The 19664-nt window shown below is 44.0% G+C and overlaps 1 protein-coding gene across 1 annotated transcript; it reads right to left on the reverse strand.

Annotated features, from left to right (window-relative positions):
• Positions 1–403: 403 nt before the first annotated feature.
• LOC114472799 (lysozyme C-like) lies at positions 404–19435 on the reverse strand. Its single transcript, XM_028462046.1, has 5 exons — positions 19360–19435; positions 17104–17248; positions 5936–6091; positions 565–643; positions 404–488 (listed from the first exon to the last, which is right to left on the reverse strand). Exons 2-5 carry the CDS (start codon positions 17228–17230, stop codon positions 422–424), a joined length of 429 nt encoding a protein of 142 aa, XP_028317847.1. The 5' UTR covers positions 17231–17248; positions 19360–19435; the 3' UTR covers positions 404–421.
• Between the last annotated feature and the right edge of the window lie 229 nt (positions 19436–19664).

The following is a 19664-nucleotide window of genomic DNA, read 5'->3' on the forward strand; positions in this document are numbered from 1 at the left end:
TGATTCCTCTGATTTATTAAAGCTGCGTATTAAGGTGTAGATTTGCTCTATGAATCTAATTCCCTGGTTCAGTACTGGGTTTTGTCTAAAGAAAAATTTAGACATATTTCCTCTTTTTAAGAGGCGGCACTGCGTTTAATGTAGCCATAGCCCCCGAGACTATGGGTATGTTTCTGGACCTTTTCTACATAAGTGTAATGTGCCTCAGTTATCACCATGTCAGGATGGCTGAGTGGTCTAAGGCGCCACACTCAAGGATTCTTCCTTCTGCTACTATGGGTTCAAATTCCACTTTTGATATAATTTTTTTGTGTGTTTTAACTGTTTAAATGAGATGACCACAGCACATATAAAATAGATTTGGAAGAACTTTTATTAGCACACAACTTTCAAAGGATTTGATGTTCTGCTTCAGTGCTGGTTACACTTCACAACCGGCCACATAGGAGCTCAGGTCCCTGTTCTCACAGTGCTCCTTCCAGGCCACCCTGAGAATCACAAAAACAACATGTATACGGTAACTACTGCATCAAACCATCAGTCAGGCCCGTGATCAGGACTTACCATGCTCTGATGCCATTGGGATCTCTCACCACTCGTTTGGCGCAGTTGATTGCCACAGTGACATCATCAGTCAGAAGCTCTGTGAGTAATAACAGAAGAAGAGAGGGAGGGGCTATTTACGGAAAGTCGGAAAGTGTTCTGTACAAGTGAAGCAGGCTTGAGCAGCTACAAGATAAAAAGTCATATAAACAGTCTGGACATTCTGTATTTATTACACTACTAAAAGGTTATTTCTGTGTTTTTTTAATGTCTGTCTGGTAGGCCCCGAAACTCTACATGTTCGATTTGAACACACACACAAAACGATGCACTGTTTTACATGACCTCGAGGTCAGCGAGTGAGCTAAGCAGAGTTGGTGTGCCCTGTGATATGTGGGCGTCTGTACCAGCTTCTCATTAGTACGGTGCAATGAGGGGTTTGCGTGTTTTTCTCGTTTTTGAACAAGGAGAGATGCACAGAGAACAGAGAGACACACAGATATGGAGAAATACAGACATCTTCCAGACGCAAACTAACACTAAAAAAATACCAATAAGGGAGGTTGAGTTTCGGTTTCGGTTTCAAAACGGAGTGGAGAGAGGATTCTACAAACTGTAAAGTACATTTACTGTAGTAGCATGTACTTTACTTTTACTCAAGTAAGGGAGCAACCATCAATACTTTAACTTGAGTACTGAAGAATAGTATTGTAGTGCGGATGAGCCGTGAAATAAGGGTTACTGAAGTTTTGTCAGAATTTGCCTTTTATTTCTGAACAAAGGAGCAGGACAATCGCACACAGTGCTCTTACACACCATCCACACTGTCAGGACGTGAACTAACACACTCCTTTTCCTCCCGCCCACACTTACTAATCTTCGTTCTACTCCCGCCAACCACGAACTAACGCGAGAGTGAGGACACAACAAAAGGAAACGTCACAATCACATACATTAATTCGGCGACCCCATTAATCCACATAATCCGTGAGGTAACCAGGGCGCCTGCGGGTCCGTACAGGGCGCTCGCGCTCCTCGGGTGTCACCGCTGAGTGGGGCTCACCCGCGAGAGTGGAAATCAGTCCATCTTCTCCCTGGGCAGTCTGTGGAGCCTGTGGGTGGTATGGTGCAAGTCTGTCCCGATGCAACACCACGACTCGTCTCTTCTGATCGGCATGCGCACTCGGTACACCACATCATTCAGTTTGTCCATCACCTCACCGGGCCCCTGCCACTGGCTGTTCAGTTTAGGGCAAACTCCCTTCTTCCGCGCGGGACAGTATACCCACACCTTGTCTCCCGCAGCAAACACCTGACCCCTGCACCGTGTGTCATACGCCCTCTTTTGACGCACTCCAGCGCTGGTCTGAGCCTGGCGGGTGAAATCATGGATCTCGTGTAGGCGATCCCTCAGCCGCCGATAATAATCCATTTCTTTTCCACCAGTGGTCTCCGGTTTAGGTGGGGCTCCGAACACTAAATCCACCTTTGTCCGGAGCTCCCGCCCGAACATAAGGGCTGCCGGTGTGCACTGACTGGACTCCTGGACTACAGTGCGGTACGACCAGAGGACCAGCGGCAAATACCGGTCCCAGTCCCGCTGATGATGACTGGTCAGAATAGCGAGCTGGGTTGCAAGAGTGCGGTTAAACCGCTCCACCAACCCGTCACTTTGGGGGTGAAAAGGTGTGGTTCTGATCTTGTGTACCCCGAGCCACCGACAGACCTCGTTAAAGACCTGGGATTCAAAGTTTCGGCCCTGATCGCTGTGGAGCTCCGCCGGGACTCCGAAACGAGTGAACATCTCCTCAACCAGCTTCTCTGCGGTGGTAATGGCACTCTGATCCGGCACCGCATATGCCTCCGGCCACTTAGTGAAGTAATCCATGGCCACGAGAACATAGCGGTGCCCGGCGTCAGTCACGGGAAACGGGCCGAGGATATCCACTCCCACTCGCTCCATCGGGGCTCCCACCAGGTACTGCTGCAGCGGTGCTCGGGAGCGCTGGGAAGGGCCCTTCCGAGCAGTGCACTTGTCACAGCAGTGGACGTGCAGCTCAACATCTCTGCGACAGCCGGGCCAGTAGAACCGTCCTCGGAGACGACGAAGAGTTTTAGCGTTCCCATAATGACCCGCCGCCGTTGAGCCGTGGGTCAGCCGAAGGACTTGGGGACGGAGCGCTCGGGGAACCAGCAACTGGAGGATGTCGCCTCCTCGCTCCGGAGCCTGCCATCGCCGATACAGCATCTCATCGTGATGTTCAACGCTGTTCCATTGGGAATAGTAGGACTTCAGCTCCGGATTTTGTGCAGACATGGCAGCCCACTCCGGTCGCTGTCCAGCCTCCAGCCAGCTCCTCACCGCAGCCAGCGTAGTGTCATTCTCCTGCTGCTGTCTCAGCTCTGCCGGGGACAGCGTAACAAACTCCCCAGTAGCCTCGGCAGCAGCCACTGTTGGTACTTGGTCCCTCTCCTCCTGGCGGTCACAGTAGCGGCACTCTACTGTCACACAGGGCCACCGGGAAAGTGCATCAGCGTTACCGTGGTTACGGCCAGCCCGATGCTGAATGTCAAAATCATAACCTTGCAGAGTCTCGAGCCACCGTGCTACCTGCCCCTCCGGCTGTTTAAAGCTCAATAGCCAGGTGAGGGAGGCGTGGTCAGTCCGGAGAGTGAAACGGCTGCCCTGCAGGTATGATCGGAAGTGTTGCACCGCTAAGACCACCGCCAACAGCTCCCGTCGTGTTACACAATAATTCCTTTCAGCTCGGTTCAGAGCACGGCTGAAGTAAGCAACTGCGCGTTCTCCATCATCTCCTTGCTGGGCCAGGACCGCTCCAACCCCCGTGTTGCTGGCGTCCGTGTCGAGGATGAAAGGTCGGCGGGGATCTGGAAAAGCCAGGACCGGAGCCTCCGTTAGAGCTGCTCTGAGTTGTTTAAATGCGGCAGCACATGCCTCATCCCACCGGTAGGCCTGACCTTTATTTGTCAGGCGGTGAAGAGGGCTGGCTATGGTGGCAAAACCTTGAATGAAACGCCGATAATAGGACGCCAGTCCCAGGAAGCTCCGCACCTCGCTGACATTTGTGGGAACAGGCCAGTCTCTGACAGTGGCGGCCTTAGCGGGGTCAGTGGCTACCCCGTCAGCGCTCACCACATGACCCAGGAACTCAGTCTCTTTATCCAAAAGGCTGCACTTGGCTGGATTCAACTTCAGTCCGGCTCGGCGAATGGCAGTGAACACCTCCCGTAGGTTAGCCAGAGCACCCTCGTAGCTTCCAACGTTGCTGGTGCGTTGCAGAGCCCAAACGGCATCACCCGAAACTGCCACAGTCCCTGACCGATGGTGAAAGCCGTTTTCGGTTTAGCGTCAGGGGCCAACTCCACCTGCCAGTAACCACTCCGCAGGTCGAGGGAGCTGAACCAACTGGAACCAGCAATCCAATCCAGTGCGTCATCGATCCAGGGGAGGGGATAAGAGTCTTTCTTAGTGACACTATTTAGACGTCGATAATCCACACAAAATCGCCAGTTCCCATTTTTCTTTTTAACCAGCACGGCTGGTGCTGCCCACAGGCTGTCAGACGGCTCAATCACTCCATCAGCTGCCATCTGACGGATCATGTCTGCTGCTGCCTGTCGCTTGGCGAACGCCAATCTGTGATGACGTAAGCGAACAGGCGGGGCTGAACCTGTGTCAATGTGGTGCTGGACCAACCCCGTCTGTGTACAGTCCTCATCCTTGGCAGCGAAAATGTCCACAAAGTCTTTTAGGAGGCCCTCCAAATCTTGCTTTTGTTGGGGATTTAATCAATTGCAGCTGCGTTGTAAAAGCTCCTGCACCGCTCTCGTTGATTCCGCGGAGGGGGAGTTGCTGGTGGAGGGGATCCTCACTGGTGCTTTACAGGTGTTTTGCGTGGAACTGCTGGCTGCATTAATTCTCTTGGTTATGCCCGCCTTCCTTCCACGTTGCAGCCCGATGGTCTCGCCCCCCAGTGTGATGCTTGCTTTGGTGGCGTTGATGCAGGCTCCCCAGTGTGACAGTAAGTCCAGGCCGATGATGCACGGCTCCTTAATGTCAGCCAGCCAAAACTCGTGCACCACCTCCTGACCACCAACCCGGACCCGAAGCAGCTTCCTCGCCGTGAGCCCCGTCTTTTCTCCCGTCACTGTCATCAGCTGGGTGACAAAAGGAAACGTCACAATCACATACATTAATTCAGGGCGGCAAACACACACGGAAACACCCAACGTGGCAACCCAGACATGGCAACACAGAACAACATTAAGGCTGGATTCACCGGCATCACATAGCCCCCTTCTAAAGGGTCAGCCGTCCCGGCGACCCCATTAATCCACATAATCCGTGAGGGAACCAGGGCGCCTGCGGGTCCGTACAGGGCGCTCGCTTACTAAACAGATGTTTCTCAAATGGGGCTAGGTGTACCCCTAGGGATAGGCGATGGCACTACAGGGGGTACTTGAGAAAGTGGAAAATTAACAAACGAAAGCATAAAAAATATGGGGTTTTATGTTTATTTTTCAGTTATATAATGATAATCATACTAATGATGATGTAAATCTTGATTAGAACATGAACTGAATGTTCATGTGTTTTATCACTCTTTCATTTTAGCAAAATTGTTGTTGGACAAAGGACAAAGATTCAGAAATAAGAGAAAGGGGGTACTTGAGAATAAACCACATCAAAATGATATTACTTTTGTTGTCTATCCTTGGAGCTGTTCAATTAAAAGATCTGGAAAGGAGGTAGATAAAAATGTTACTTATGACCTGGCTACTAATGTGATATTTCAGTTTTTCTTTTTTAATACATTTGCAAAAAATTCTACATTTCTGTTTTTTTCTGTCAAGATGGGGTGCTGAATGTACATTAATGAGAAATAAAATGAACTTTTTTGATTTTAGAAAATGGCTGCAATGAGACAAAATGTGAAAAATAAGTCGTGTAAACCTCTAGTATTATACAGTGCGCACGGAAAGTACCCACTGTATAATACTAGAGGTTTACACAACTTATTTTCTTTAAAAGTCATTGGAGTCCCATTGTAAGTATATTAAATCTGTAAACTCACAAAATGGTGGTTCCGGTGGCTGAAATACAATACATGTTAACTCCTAAGGGGCCTTAACTCCCACTTAAAATGTGTGTGGCTGAAGTTCCACAAGCCGGAGACACATGAGCCATCATTTAGTCAGTTCACAGATTTTGTCACAACCCCTGTTTATGACTTGTAGAATAATGCTGGCCACCTGAAATTTTAATATGGTAGAAAATGTGATTCAAAATGATAAAACTGTGGTGAATCTTAGTGAAAGGCAGAAAGGTAGAGGTGGATGTAGCTCAGGTATGTGTTGGTTCATCACTGACCGCTGCAGTCTATGTTGCACTTATTGTACGGGGATCTGCCGTTAGAGCACCAGTAGCGACTGTTTATCTGAAAGATGCCGTATTCAATGGAGCTACCAGAGTTGAGCTTGGTGAATTCGGTGTTGTAGTCGGACTCCCACTTGGAGAGGCAAACCCCTGCAGAGGATGGTATGCATTTACAAACAGACCAAGATCAGATTCTCTTAACTATGAATCACCAAAAGAAGCTCCATAATTTTAATGTCATCTCATGAATAGAATTCTTCATTTTCATTTCTAAACCGAAGAAACAAACTTTGCTACATGTAGCGCGCTTGCTCCCTCTAATTATGTCGAGCAAGGCCCTGGGACTCTTTAATAAAGGATATTGATTTCTAAATTAGCATATACAACTACCAATAACCTACTATAACCTAACACAAGGAAAACACATTCAACTAACCACCAATAATAACTACCAGAAGTAAGGAGTAATAGTTCTTTATATGAAACGTTTTGTTTTAGTCCTTCTGAATCAACCAATCATAAAACACATTCACTATTTTTCCAATGAAAACAAAGAACAGTATGTGGGCCCACTGTAATAAAATAAAATGAAAGAAAACCCCAAAAAGCCGGCATATAAAATAATATAAAATGAGTTCAGGCCTGTATTTCGGGCGATCTCCTCTCTTTCCCGCTGATGGAAGATGACTGATCTCCGTGGTGGGTTCCAGATTCCAGCGCTCCTCGTGGTGTTAGCTCCTCGTGGTGGTAGCTCCTCCAACGTTCACGCTCCTCTCCGCTCTCCGACAGCCGCAGTCCTCTTCACACAGCCCTGACTGGTTTCTCCGCTCGTGTCCCGAGCAGGTCAGGTAGATGGCTGAATGACGCCGTAGCACGTATTTACTTTGCTGGACAAGCAATGCTAAATGCTAACGGCTGATGTCCGTGCGTCGGTCTGACGTAACACTTCCTCCAACTCACACACAGAGTCCATTCATTCGACTGCATCGGGCTGACGATCACACTAACTCTTATGTGTGGTTGGTATTCTCCCAAAATGGAACTGTAAACAGAGTTCCTTTTCTTTTTTATGTCTTTACTCTATCTGCGCTGTCATCTCCTTCTCTCTCCCGTTTTTCTTTCTTCTTCTCTCCACCCCCAGCGTGGCCGTCTCTCTCTTGCTCACAGCTCCTCCTCTGGTCACCACACATACTTTTTTTTTTTTTTCAAACCCAAACAAACATATTCTTTGAATTATACAAATGGTTTAGATTACACACAAAAATAACCATTACTTCTAAACTATCAGAAAAATACAAATCTGTGTTCAAATGTACAAAGTTAAATAAAAACAAATAACCTTCATTAATCAGTGAACATCCTCTACTATTTACTAACAAAAAAAACTGTTTTTCCTACTGGGCTACATCCTCCCCCAGTTTAAATGTTTGAATGTCCTTATTCACCACTTTGAACACTATATGATGTCACCCTTTTATTACCATTGAATGCTCGAATCTATTTACCTATTTTGATCATGACACCCCTATGTACAATAGTTATAGGTTGATCCCTCGCCTTGCCAGGCTCATCATAAGTGAGTCGGATGACTGGCTTCACTCTTCTCTTTGTCCGGATTTGTGGTTCAGGCAGCTCTCCTGTGTCCGAACTGTCACCAAGTTCGGCACTGCTGTCCGACTCTGACTCAGGATTTGTAGTCTCTGCCTCTGAGCTTTGTTCTCGAGCCTCTCTGTTCTCACTGTTTCGTTCATTCCTCACAAAGTCTTCCCTAACCTGTGTATCTTGTTCATTGAGACAAGGACTATTTCTGGGAATTATTTTTCTTAAAAAGTCATCTACACACGGGTTGTATGTTCTATGTGGTCTTAGAACACAAGACTCAGAGGAATCACAAGACTGGTCACAGTCTTCCTGCTCAGGAATAGGGGGTTGAAACACTTTGGTTTGTCTTTTTCGTGTTTTAGCTTTTACATTGGAGCTTTTATGCATGATGATATCTCTCTCCATATTTGGCATTCGCACAAGTTGACCAATAGGCAGGAGATGATCCCTATGGAGGGTTTTCATACCGCCTTCGCCATTTTCTTGCCTTACCCGGTATACTGGTAAGTTGGGAAGTTTTTCAACCACTTCATAAGGGACGTTACTCCAACGACTTTGAAGTTTGTGTTTCCCTTTGAGGCCAAGATTATTAAGTAACACTCTGTCACCAGCACCTAAAGGTTGTGGAACAACTCTCTTATCGTGGGACTTCTTGTTTCGCTGATGTGCCTTGTCTGCCACTGCTGAAGCCAGTTGAAAAGCTTTCTGCAGGTCTTCTTTTAACCGTTCCACATACTTAAGGTGGTGACCCACGGGTCTTCCATCAGGTGACGTGCCAAAACAAAGATCCACTGGAAGTCGTGCTTCTCTTCCGAACATCAGAAAATAAGGAGAGAATCCCGTGGCATCACACTTTGTACTGTTGTATGCATGCACTAAGTAGGGGATGTGACGGCTCCATTGTTGTCTTTTATCGTAACTGAGGATGCCTAGCATGGAGACAAGTGTGCGATTAAACCTCTCAGGCTGAGGGTCACCTTGAGGGTGATACGGGGTGGTTCGTGACTTCCGTACTCCCATCATCTTCAACATCTCTTTGATTAGCCGACTTTCAAAATCTCTCCCCTGGTCAGAGTGAATTCTAGCTGGTAGACCATAATGTACAAAGAATTTCTCCATGAGGATCTTAGCTACAGTGGGTGCTTTTTGGTCTCTTGATGGAAATGCTTGTGCATATCTTGTGAAATGATCTGTGATGACTAACACATTACTTATTCCTTTAGAATCTGGTTCTAATGAAAGAAAATCAATGCAGACCAAATCCATGGGGCCATTGCTAACTATCTGGTGCAATGGAGCAGCTCTCTGACGCGGAGTTTTACGAATGATGCATGCTCCACAATTTTTTATGTATTGCTCTACATCTGAAGCCATCTTGGGCCAATAGAAACGGGTTCTGATCAAATCAACTGTTCTCTCCACACCTAAATGCCCAGATTCATCATGCATGGATCTTAGCACAATAGCTCTGAATTCAGCAGGGAGAACAAGTTGATAAACCTCACCTGCTGATTTCTTGGTTAAGCGATGTAGTAAACCATCTTTCATTACTAATTTTCCCATCTCCTTTTTAAGCAATGCCAACTCTGTGTCTGCCGCCACTTCAAGAGACCAACAACCCTCTTTCAAAGCACGCATTACTGACTGAATAACTGTGTCCTTGGTTTGAGCAGTTATGAGTTCTTTGCGGGACAATTGACCCATGGTACATACCTCTAAGCGAGTGGGACAAGCGAAAATCTCTGGAATACACTCAGGACTGGCTCCAAGCTGATCTACATATCTGGGTGAGGTAGAGGTTTCATTCTGCAGTACCACACGTTTACAGATGGACTGAACGCCGGCCAGTGGTATGGTCTCCCATTCTGCTGTCTCCTGTCTGGATAGTAAGTCTGCGTCAATGTTGTGTTGTCCTGGTCGGTATTGGACGTCAAAATCGTAAGTGGACAAAGAGGATAACCAGCGATGTCCAGTGGCATTGAGCTTTGCGGTGGTAAGTACATACGTAAGTGGATTGTTGTCAGTACGTACCGTGAATCTTGCACCATATAGGTAGTCATGGAATTTATCAACGACCGCCCATTTTAGTGCCAAAAACTCTAGCTGATGTATGGCATAGTTCTTTTCTGAGCTCGTCAACTTCCTACTCGCGAATGCTACCGGCCTCAACCCCTCTGGATAATCCTGGTAAAGAACTGCACCTAGTCCGGACTGACAAGCATCAACATGTAATACATAAGGCTTATTAGTATCCGCAAAGGCCAACACGGGGGCATGGGTGAGGCAGTAAACTATCTTGTGAAATGCGTCTTTGCACTCCTGATCCCACCTCTCACCAAATGGTTCCGCCTCTTTGAAATAGGTGTTTTTGTCTCGAGTAAATTTCTTTCCAAACTGTTTTGGGGCATAGCCTTTTGTGAGATCGGTCAGGGGTCTGACGATAGATGAATAATTTTCTATGAATCTACGGTAATAACCGCAGAATCCAAGAAAGGATCTCAAAGATTTCAAATCTGTCGGCTGTGGCCAAGAGGTGACTGCCTCAATCTTAGCCGGATCGGTCGCAACCCCTTCGGCTGAGATTATGTGTCCGATATACTTAACGCGGGATTGACAAAACTGACATTTATCCATGGCAACCTTCAGTCCAACTTCGCATAATCTATCAAGGACCTTCAATAGTCTTTCCTCATGTTCCTCTAATGTCCTCCCAAAAACAATGAGATCGTCCAAGTACACCAACACCTGAAGGAGGTTCATGTCTCCCACTGCCCTTTCCATCAACCGCTGAAAGGTTGCAGGGGCCCCAGTGATGCCCTGTGGCATCCTCTCAAACTGGTAAAACCCCAGTGGGCATATAAAAGCTGTCTTTTCTTTATCTTCCTCTTTCATCGGGATCTGATAATACCCACTCCTTTAATCTAACACAGTGAACCAGCAGCTTCCAGAAAGGCAGTCGAGAGCATCCTCAATTCGAGGTGTAGTATACTGATCTGGAATAGTTCGTCTATTTAGAGTGCGATAATCAATGCACATTCTTACTTTTCCATTTCTCTTCCTAGCAATCACGATTGGGGATGCATAGGGACTTCTAGACTCTTTTATAATACCGGCCACTACCAACTCTTGGATGTGTCGTCTGACATCATCAATGTCCGCTGGGGCGAGACGTCGCGACCGCTCACGGAAAGGTCGGTCCTCGGAAAGCCTTATACTATGCTCAACGCCTTTAGCTAACCCCACGTCCCATTCATGGAGTGAAAAAACATCAGCTCTCTGCGCTAATTTTGTTCTAAGTCTCACCTTCCAACTTTCTGGTATTGGAGAGTCACCAATCACAATTTGGCTCTCATCAAATGGCTCTGTTGGGGTATCAGCTTTGGGGATGGTGGTTACGACATCAGTCGCAAAAAGATAACCTTAAAAGGGTCCTGGATGTGATGACTCTCTCGGTCATAGACTCATTCTGCAACAAGAGAACAATTTGGTTAGACTCCATCGCATAACTCGGCACAACCATAGGCTGCAGTAGTACGCCTGCTGGAAGAGGGTGAGCTAGGGAAACATCAAGCATCAAGATTTTTTTTTCTACTGGCTGCTTAAATGTAACACTAGCAGTCACAGGCTGACTAGCCCTTGGGGGTAGAGTTAAGGGTCCCGACCCTAACCATCCCACATGTCCCACCTCCTGATCTTCCTCTGCCACATCTAGACTACTGAACTCGACCTGCTCGACAGTAACAGTAGCCTGCCTGTTCAGTGTAGGTGGCACAACCTCTTCAGTTTTCTCATCACACAGCCTTGCTAAACGTTTGTGAAGACTTGCCTTAGCATTTGTGCCGACAATGATGGGGGTTTGGTCTGGGCCTCTTGGAGTAGGGCAGATCAAAGCTAACACTGAGATTGTTGCTGGAGTGCCCCTCACTTTCTGTGGGAACTCCATTTCTACCACAACATAACCTCTGTAAGGGTAGGTAGACTCGGAGTCACTTAAGCCCCAAATATCCAAGCCCTCGACTGGGTAGATGGGAACATCAGCCAGGTGTTTATCATACCACTGCTCAAAGATTATGGTCACCTGTGACCCACTGTCTAACAGAGCATCACAAATATTTCCATTCACCTTCACTGGCTCTAAGGATGGGGGCCCTATTAAACCTAGTGGGATATTTCGAGATCTACATGAGTCAACTGCACTTTTCTTTGCATTACAGGCAACATTTCCCGATGCTACGTCTCCTATGGTATTCTGACGAGCTTCTTTTGCTTTTTTAAGAGACTGAATTAGCTTTTGGATAACTTTGCTTTGATTTTCAGCATTTCTACATCGGCCAGCTATGTGTCCAGCTTCACCACATTTATAACAAAAATACTCCTCTGTGTTATTTTGCAACTTTCTTTGATTCTGAGCAACTGGAACCGATGTCTCGATGGGCAAAACAGCAGCCGAAGTATCTGTTGGGCTACTCCTTTTATTGTTGAGCTTTTGTTGTAATCTTTTCACTTGTTTTTGCAATGCACAAACTTCAGAGTCTGTACTCTTCTCTGGGTTGTTCCATACCTCTGTAGCCACTTTATCTCTTTCACTCTCTGTTGGTTGAATCTTTGTGGTCATGCCTGCAAACATTGACTTTATTTCTTTGACTTCTGCTCTCAAAGTCTGTATTTCCGCTCGTTTCAAGTCAACCTCCGGATTTACACGCATAGCATGCACAGATGGATTCAATTTGGCGCGAGATGCTTCATATTCTTCCTCACTGCGGATCTCACTTAGCAGTTCCAGAAAATTAGGGGGGTTGTTTTTTCTCTCTCTTAGTCTGAGCTGGATTAACATGAGATCTGATGTTACAGTGCCCCGGAGAAGCTGTTCCACTCGAGCCCGATCCATTTGATGGGCTGACAATCCACCCCTCTCAACAACTTTGGTCAATGAGCGTTCCATTCTCTTTAAAAATTCAGAGAGCTTTTCACCTGATTTTTGCTGCATGAGACGGAAAGAAAAATAAAGGTCCTCTCCAGTCTCCGCTGTCCCAAATGCACTTTCTAGAGCCTCTAAGCAGCGTTCTGGGCTGACGTCAGGATCAGCTATACGAACTGCTTTGAGTATCTCCATTGCTGGGCCTTTAACACTTTCGATGAGCCGCCTTCTTTTTTCTTTTTCAGGACAGTCACTCTCAGCCACCATCATGTGTGCCTGTTCTAGCCAATATTCAAAGCATTCTTCTCCTACCGGGATTGGCACTACTCCGGAAAAAAGGCGGAGTCGGCGATAGCTTCCACTCTCAGCAACTGGTTTGGAAGTCTTTTCGAGCAAATCCCCAACAGCACGTAAAATAGCTTCAGTGGACGATGGAGCGGTGCTCTCTCCAGCAAAAAGAGCCTGCATATCTTCCACCGTTTTTCCTTCTGCATGCAGTAAAGCAGTCAACTTTACACCAAAATCTTCATCTGCAGTTGTGGTTTCATTAATGATGATCAATGGCCAAGGTTTTTGCTCTTCTTCATTGTGCACCTCAGGGGGAATGGTATCCGCATTAACCTTCTCTTTGCACTCACACAATACCAGTAAACCAGCATGCTTCGCATTGAACATCCTCCCTCTTACTCGGACTCGTCCGAGAACTTTAATGGTCTGCAGAGTTTCTTCAATGCCTGATATTTCTGTAGTTTCAGGCACAATCACCATCACTGCATGGTCCTCGGGGATTCATTCTCCTCTGCACCAGTTCCTCATTTCACTAACTAGTACAGAGTGAGCCTCCATCTTACTTCAGGTACCGATATTACAGTTCACTTTTTTTTTTCTTTTTTTTTTTTTATTATTTTAAATTTTTTTTTTTTTTTTTTTTTTTTGAAAGACTATAACAATTTTTAGAAGCAATATCCCAGTGGTGCCTCCATTTATGTAGCGCGCTTGCTCCCTCTAATTATGTCGAGCAAGGCCCTGGGACTCTTTAATAAAGGATATTGATTTCTAAATTAGCATATACAACTACCAATAACCTACTATAACCTAACACAAGGAAAACACATTCAACTAACCACCAATAATAACTACCAGAAGTAAGGAGTAATAGTTCTTTATATGAAACGTTTTGTTTTAGTCCTTCTGAATCAACCAATCATAAAACACATTCACTATTTTTCCAATGAAAACAAAGAACAGTATGTGGGCCCACTGTAATAAAATAAAACGAAAGAAAACCCCAAAAAGCCGGCATATAAAATAATATAAAATGAGTTCAGGCCTGTATTTCGAGCAATCTCCTCTCTTTCCCGCTGATGGAAGATGCCTGATCTCCGTGGTGGGTTCCAGATTCCAGCGCTCCTCGTGGTGTTAGCTCCTCGTGGTGGTAGCTCCTCCAACGTTGACGATCCTCTCCGCTCTCCGACAGCCGCAGTCCTCTTCACACAGCCCTGACTGGTTTCTCCGCTCGTGTCCCGAGCAGGTCAGGTGGATGGCTGATTGACGCCGTAGCACGTATTTACTTTGCTGGACAAGCAATGCTAAATGCTAACGGCTGATGTCCGTGCGTCGGTCTGACGTAACACTTCCTCCAACTCACACACAGAGTCCATTCATTCGACTGCATCGGGCTGACGATCACACTAACTCTTATGTGTGGTTGGTATTCTCCCAAAATGGAACTGTAAACAGAGTTCCTTTTCTTTTTTATGTCTTTACTCTATCTGCGCTGTCATCTCCTTCTCTCTCCCGTTTTTCTTTCTTCTTCTCTCCACCCCCAGCGTGGCCGTCTCTCTCTTGCTCACAGCTCCTCCTCTGGTCACCACACATACTTTTTTTTTTTTTCAAACCCAAACAAACATATTCTTTGAATTATACAAATGGTTTAGATTACACACAAAAATAACCATTACTTCTAAACTATCAGAAAAATACAAATCTGTGTTCAAATGTACAAAGTTAAATAAAAACAAATAACCTTCATTAATCAGTGAACATCCTCTACTATTTACTAACAAAAAAAAATGTTTTTCCTACTGGGCTACATACAGTTTTCCCACGGTTTGGTATGCATCAGTGTTTTTGGGCCACGATAACGGTACGGCAATCACACTTACATAAACATATATACATGCACACTAGTGACGAGCGGGTCAGCGGGTTACACTCGGGGTGGGTGAAGAAATTATCAATTAATCTCAGTTCGGATTGGAGCGAGTCCTTTTTTGAACTGAAAGTATAGGTATCGGCTATTTTGTCTGTGAGTGCATCGCAGCTGTGAACCACACAGCCAATCAGCGCTGGCTCAGGCTCACATCATGCAGCATTAACTTTTTTCTTTACACAAACTGAAATCTACGTTGGACATAAAGCGTGGCGCCGTTGGGTTGGGGCGGGTTCTGAAAAAAGACTCAGCAGCTCTGGGCGGGCGGTGCGGGTAAGATTTTGCCGTACATGCGGGGCCCCGCAGGTTGGAAGACCCCTGGCCAGCGCATCACTATTGCACTCTTACAGCGTCCACCCCCCAGCCTGTACAGCGCATGCAGCTCCATGGAAAACAGGCTCCTGCAGCTCCAGTCTGACACACATGCAGCAGGGACCACACCAGCTCCCGGGCTAGCTGCGGACTCTTGTTGGCACCACTCCAGTCAAAAGACGGAGGAATGCTAGTGGAACGTGAACGGTTGGTGAGGATTACAAACGAGCAGCAGAATGTAGGTTAACAGGTTCCTCCTCACCGCAAATCAATGTTCTGACAGTGGAGGAAGTTTCCCAGGAGCCAATCAGCGTTCAACATTTGCATGCAGAGTGCTGATTGGCTCCTAGGAAAATCAGGGACGTTCCGATTGGCTCTAAAGGCGGCATGAGCAGAGCATGGCATTGAGCCTAAACAATGTGCTGCTCTCATGTCTCTGCTCCTGAGAGGATAACACATCATGCGTGGCTGCACAAAGTTTTGAAAAAGTTTTGTGATGGAGAAACGTACTGAAAATACCGTTGTTTGCCGTTGTGCATTGAACCGAACAGACCGTATTGAACGGTTCGGTAAAATACGGAATATTGTTGCATCCCTATCAAACACCAAACCAATATCATACCAGTTCATAGCTTAGAATAATTTTCAAATTCTACTTGTTCTCCTGTTTATAATTTAATATGCTGTAAGTTATAACATTTAAATACAAAACATACAAAGAAAATATTTATTTTATTATTGACCTGCCACATAGTGTGATATGATTTATTTTTTCCAAACCTGAGTATGTAAACCTTGGGTTAATTATGTGCACATGCGTGATAAAAAGCCATCATCAATGGATCGGCGATCACACAAACTACCATGGTAACCACCCAGAAGAGAGTGATTTATTCACCCTGTTGGGTGAAATAAGCTGGTGTTTGAGGAATATGAGTCTGTTCTAAAGTCCGTTCACGAAGAACGCACCTTCAGTGACTATAGTGGCTTAAAACACCCGTGATTAGTCACGCTTTTTGGTCCCTACATCACTTTTACTCTTCAGTGACGTCACGAGCGGTGAATAATATGAATAAAATGTGTCTGAGGAGACGTGGCAGTAGCATAGGATGGCTGCATAGAGAGTCCTCCTATTACACTGGCTATAAAGACAGTGACTGCCACCGCCACACCAGAGTTATCTCAACATCCAAAAAATATGTCATAAAAAAAAAAAAAAAACTGAATCCGTGACCCATTGCTTTGAAAAGCAGGGTCATAATTCACTGCGCCATCATAACTTTAAAGTTGCATGATCTGTAGATGAAACCGTATAACAATATAAAACAACAATTGAGCCTCAAAAGTGGATTCATTTAAATTATCATCTCCTCCTTTATATTATTCACATGTTTGTATCCAGTGAACTTTACAACAGACGTCAGTAGATGTTTTAATGCAGATCAACCTCTCAGTGTCTTTCACTTAATGCTCTGTATCCACAATGTTATAAAGAAAACTACCGTTTGCACAAAAAAAAAAAAAAAAAAATGGAAAGCAACACAACATTAGTAATGATGTGAGCATGTCTGTGGTGTGTGATGTTACTAATGTGTTTCACCCTCATGTAATAACAATACATTTTTTATACAGTTTTCATCCACATGTATTCTTTAAAAATTAGTCATAGTCTAGTGATTGTCATTACAAAAGAAATAAAAAAAATTAGTAAATAAAATTAAGACTGCTGCCTCATTTACAGTCCGACAGAATTGAGTGAATTCAGCATTTTAAGTCATCACTATGTGCAGAATCTGCTGCAAAATTCTATGTTTCCTGCATTGTGATTGAAATCGTGTGCACCAAAAATCTTGTAGTTGCTAAATTTTCTCTTTCTTGCATGTTTGCTTCACTTCCGGTTATTTACTAGTGTCTGCAACTCACACAAGATGTAACATTTTACACTCTCACTTATTTTAAAACACAGCTGCACTGGATGAAATACCCAGTTGTTGGTAGAAACTGATATAGATAGATTTAGTGTCTGCTTTAACAAAAACGTAGTGAAAACCTCTACACATCACATGTTTTTCTTACTACAAAATATGGTTATTTGAATACAAAACACTTGCTACTCACAGACAGCGAGGCTGACGCCTTCGTATCCATCCATCTCATTATTCTTCAGCACTCTGGCCCATTCACAGCGCTCGAAGACTTTAGCACTGGCCACAGATACCAGGAGTAAAAACACCAGACTTCTCATTGTGGTTTGTTGTGTGAACTTAAAATGGAAGAGAAATCAAACCTGGTCTAAGCCACAGATCTGCTCCTCTTTTATACACATTTTGCTACAAGAGGAAAAAGAGGCGTGTTGAAAGCAAGCTTTGCACTTACCAAAAAAGGGAAATAAATTAAATAACCATTAAAAAAAAGTCCAACAACTGAAAAACAATAAATATCACAACATTTTTACATGAAGACTACTGAATGTTTATTTCAATTATTTTCACCTCTGAAGAAAAATAAAAGCTCTTTATTATTAATGCACTAATTCCCAAACATTTTCTACTGACCTTTGAAAAAAAACAAAAAAACAATTTCAGGACAAAATTGGTTAAAAAAAAAATATTTTTTTCCTTTTTTTTTTTTTTTACAAATTTCATATTTTGATAGCTCTTTGAGATTACTTTTGTTGTAATTAGCACCATATAAATAAAATTAATTTCATTTTTTTTATTTTCAGCAAGGCCGTCCTCAGGCCAGAGTGTATTGAATCCTGTCAGTTTGGAAACCACTATACCATTGTATGACCTTGTTTTACCTTTAATTCTGGAACTAAAATACATTTTCTTCAAAGATTTTGCAAAATAACTGACAGGGAAGCAAGATATGTGATAAGCAGAAGTGTCCATTTCATTCTTCGGGAGAATAATAAAACACCCTCTCCCCCTCTGATGTCAGTGGTTGTGCCTCGATTAGACCAAAAAGCAAAAAGGAAAAAAAAAACATGATTTATCATAAATGACCAAAGATTAGGGTTTTCTTCTTTTTCTTCTAAAAAGAAATACATTTTTGTCAAAGATTTTGCAAAAGAACTGACAGGGAAGCAAGATATGTGATAAGCAGAAGTGTCCATTTCTTTCTTCTTTTATTTGTGTTGATGTAAAACTGGGAAACACAAAGGTCTTATCACAAGACACTCTACAAATAAACATAGACATTTGGCTGCACAGAAAGAACAACACTGCACTGAATTGAACTGAAATAATGCGCGCTGATCATTTCTGAATGCAGGAATGTAAGAAGTTCATAAAATCAGACTTTCAACATGAACAAATGTTAATCTAGCATTAATATGAAGAGAAAAAGAGAAATTTTAACTGTGGTTCAAAGAGAAAAATGTGTCCGATTTTCACCCTGCAGTAATCTGATCAACCTGTTATATTGTTTATCAACAAAGGCGTTTCAAATTAAAAGTGCGTTTTATCATTTTCACAGTTTTCAATGACATTTACAAGCATAAGGACAACTCCATGTTCCATGATTTCTAGACAGCCCCAAAAAAATGACATCACGGCCCAGTCCGCCTCCCTGGCTTCAAACCTCCTTCATTCACAGACTACGCGCTTTTGGTCAATTTTTGCGGTGTAGGCATGTCAGGAAATACACGCAGGAGAGAGGCGCAGAACTGCAGGTGCGTAAAATAGCTCTTAAATACAAACCGAGGAATAGGGCCCAGTATGAATACAAATCCTAGATGGTTTGTGGTCTACACTATTTATTTTTGTCTGCATTTCCTCATTATTTTACCCCTCTAAAGAAGTCAATTATTTTAGGATAAATGTACATTTATTATTGTTGACAAAGGGTTACGTATCTTTGTGCTTGTATGTGACCATCAGCTCTCCCATATATATGTATATATTAGGGCGATATTACATGCAATTCTCAGATAAATTCTAAATGCCTCCATATCAAATTTTTTTAAGAAAAAAAAAATATATATATCTATATATATCTATATCTATATATATATATATATATATATATATATATATATATAGATATATATTTAAGATTCAGAAGCATCTTTTAATTTTTTGAGAGAAATACATTTGTGTTGTTCACAATGATGTAATAAAGTTACAATTGGTGGGCTTGCTTTTACTTTCATTATGAGATGATGGAGTTTGAACTGCAGATGTGATAAGCTGTGATAAAGTGGGAGAATAATAAAACACCCTCTCTCCCTCTGATGTCAGTGGTTGTGCCTCGATTAGACCAAAAAGCAAAAAAACATGATATCATAAATGACCAAAGATTAGGGTTTTCTTCTTTTTCTTCTACGACTGAGCCCTGAGCAATGACATCATTGCAGTAGTCCTATCTCATTTTTTGCTGATCTGATGAAATAAACGAGTTTGTCGGTGTCGCTCCTCACTGTCCCATGTCCCTCCGCCGTTTGGATTGATGTCAACCTGCTTCAGTCCCCAGGCGTTGCCATGGTCCCCCCCAGCCGCGACACACGTGTGCGCACATATACCTCTCCACAGCATTCTGTGGTAAACACAAGGCTAGCTCATATAAGCCTACCTAAGTAAACACACCTCTGTATGAATATATAACTTAACAAACACACACGCAGCAAGCAACAGACAAGTTTAGGGTGTTTTTCAAACATTTTTAGAAATGTATGT

This window comes from Gouania willdenowi, chromosome 12, assembly GCF_900634775.1.
Source record: "Gouania willdenowi chromosome 12, fGouWil2.1, whole genome shotgun sequence".
NCBI classification, from domain to species: Eukaryota; Metazoa; Chordata; class Actinopteri; order Blenniiformes; family Gobiesocidae; genus Gouania; species Gouania willdenowi.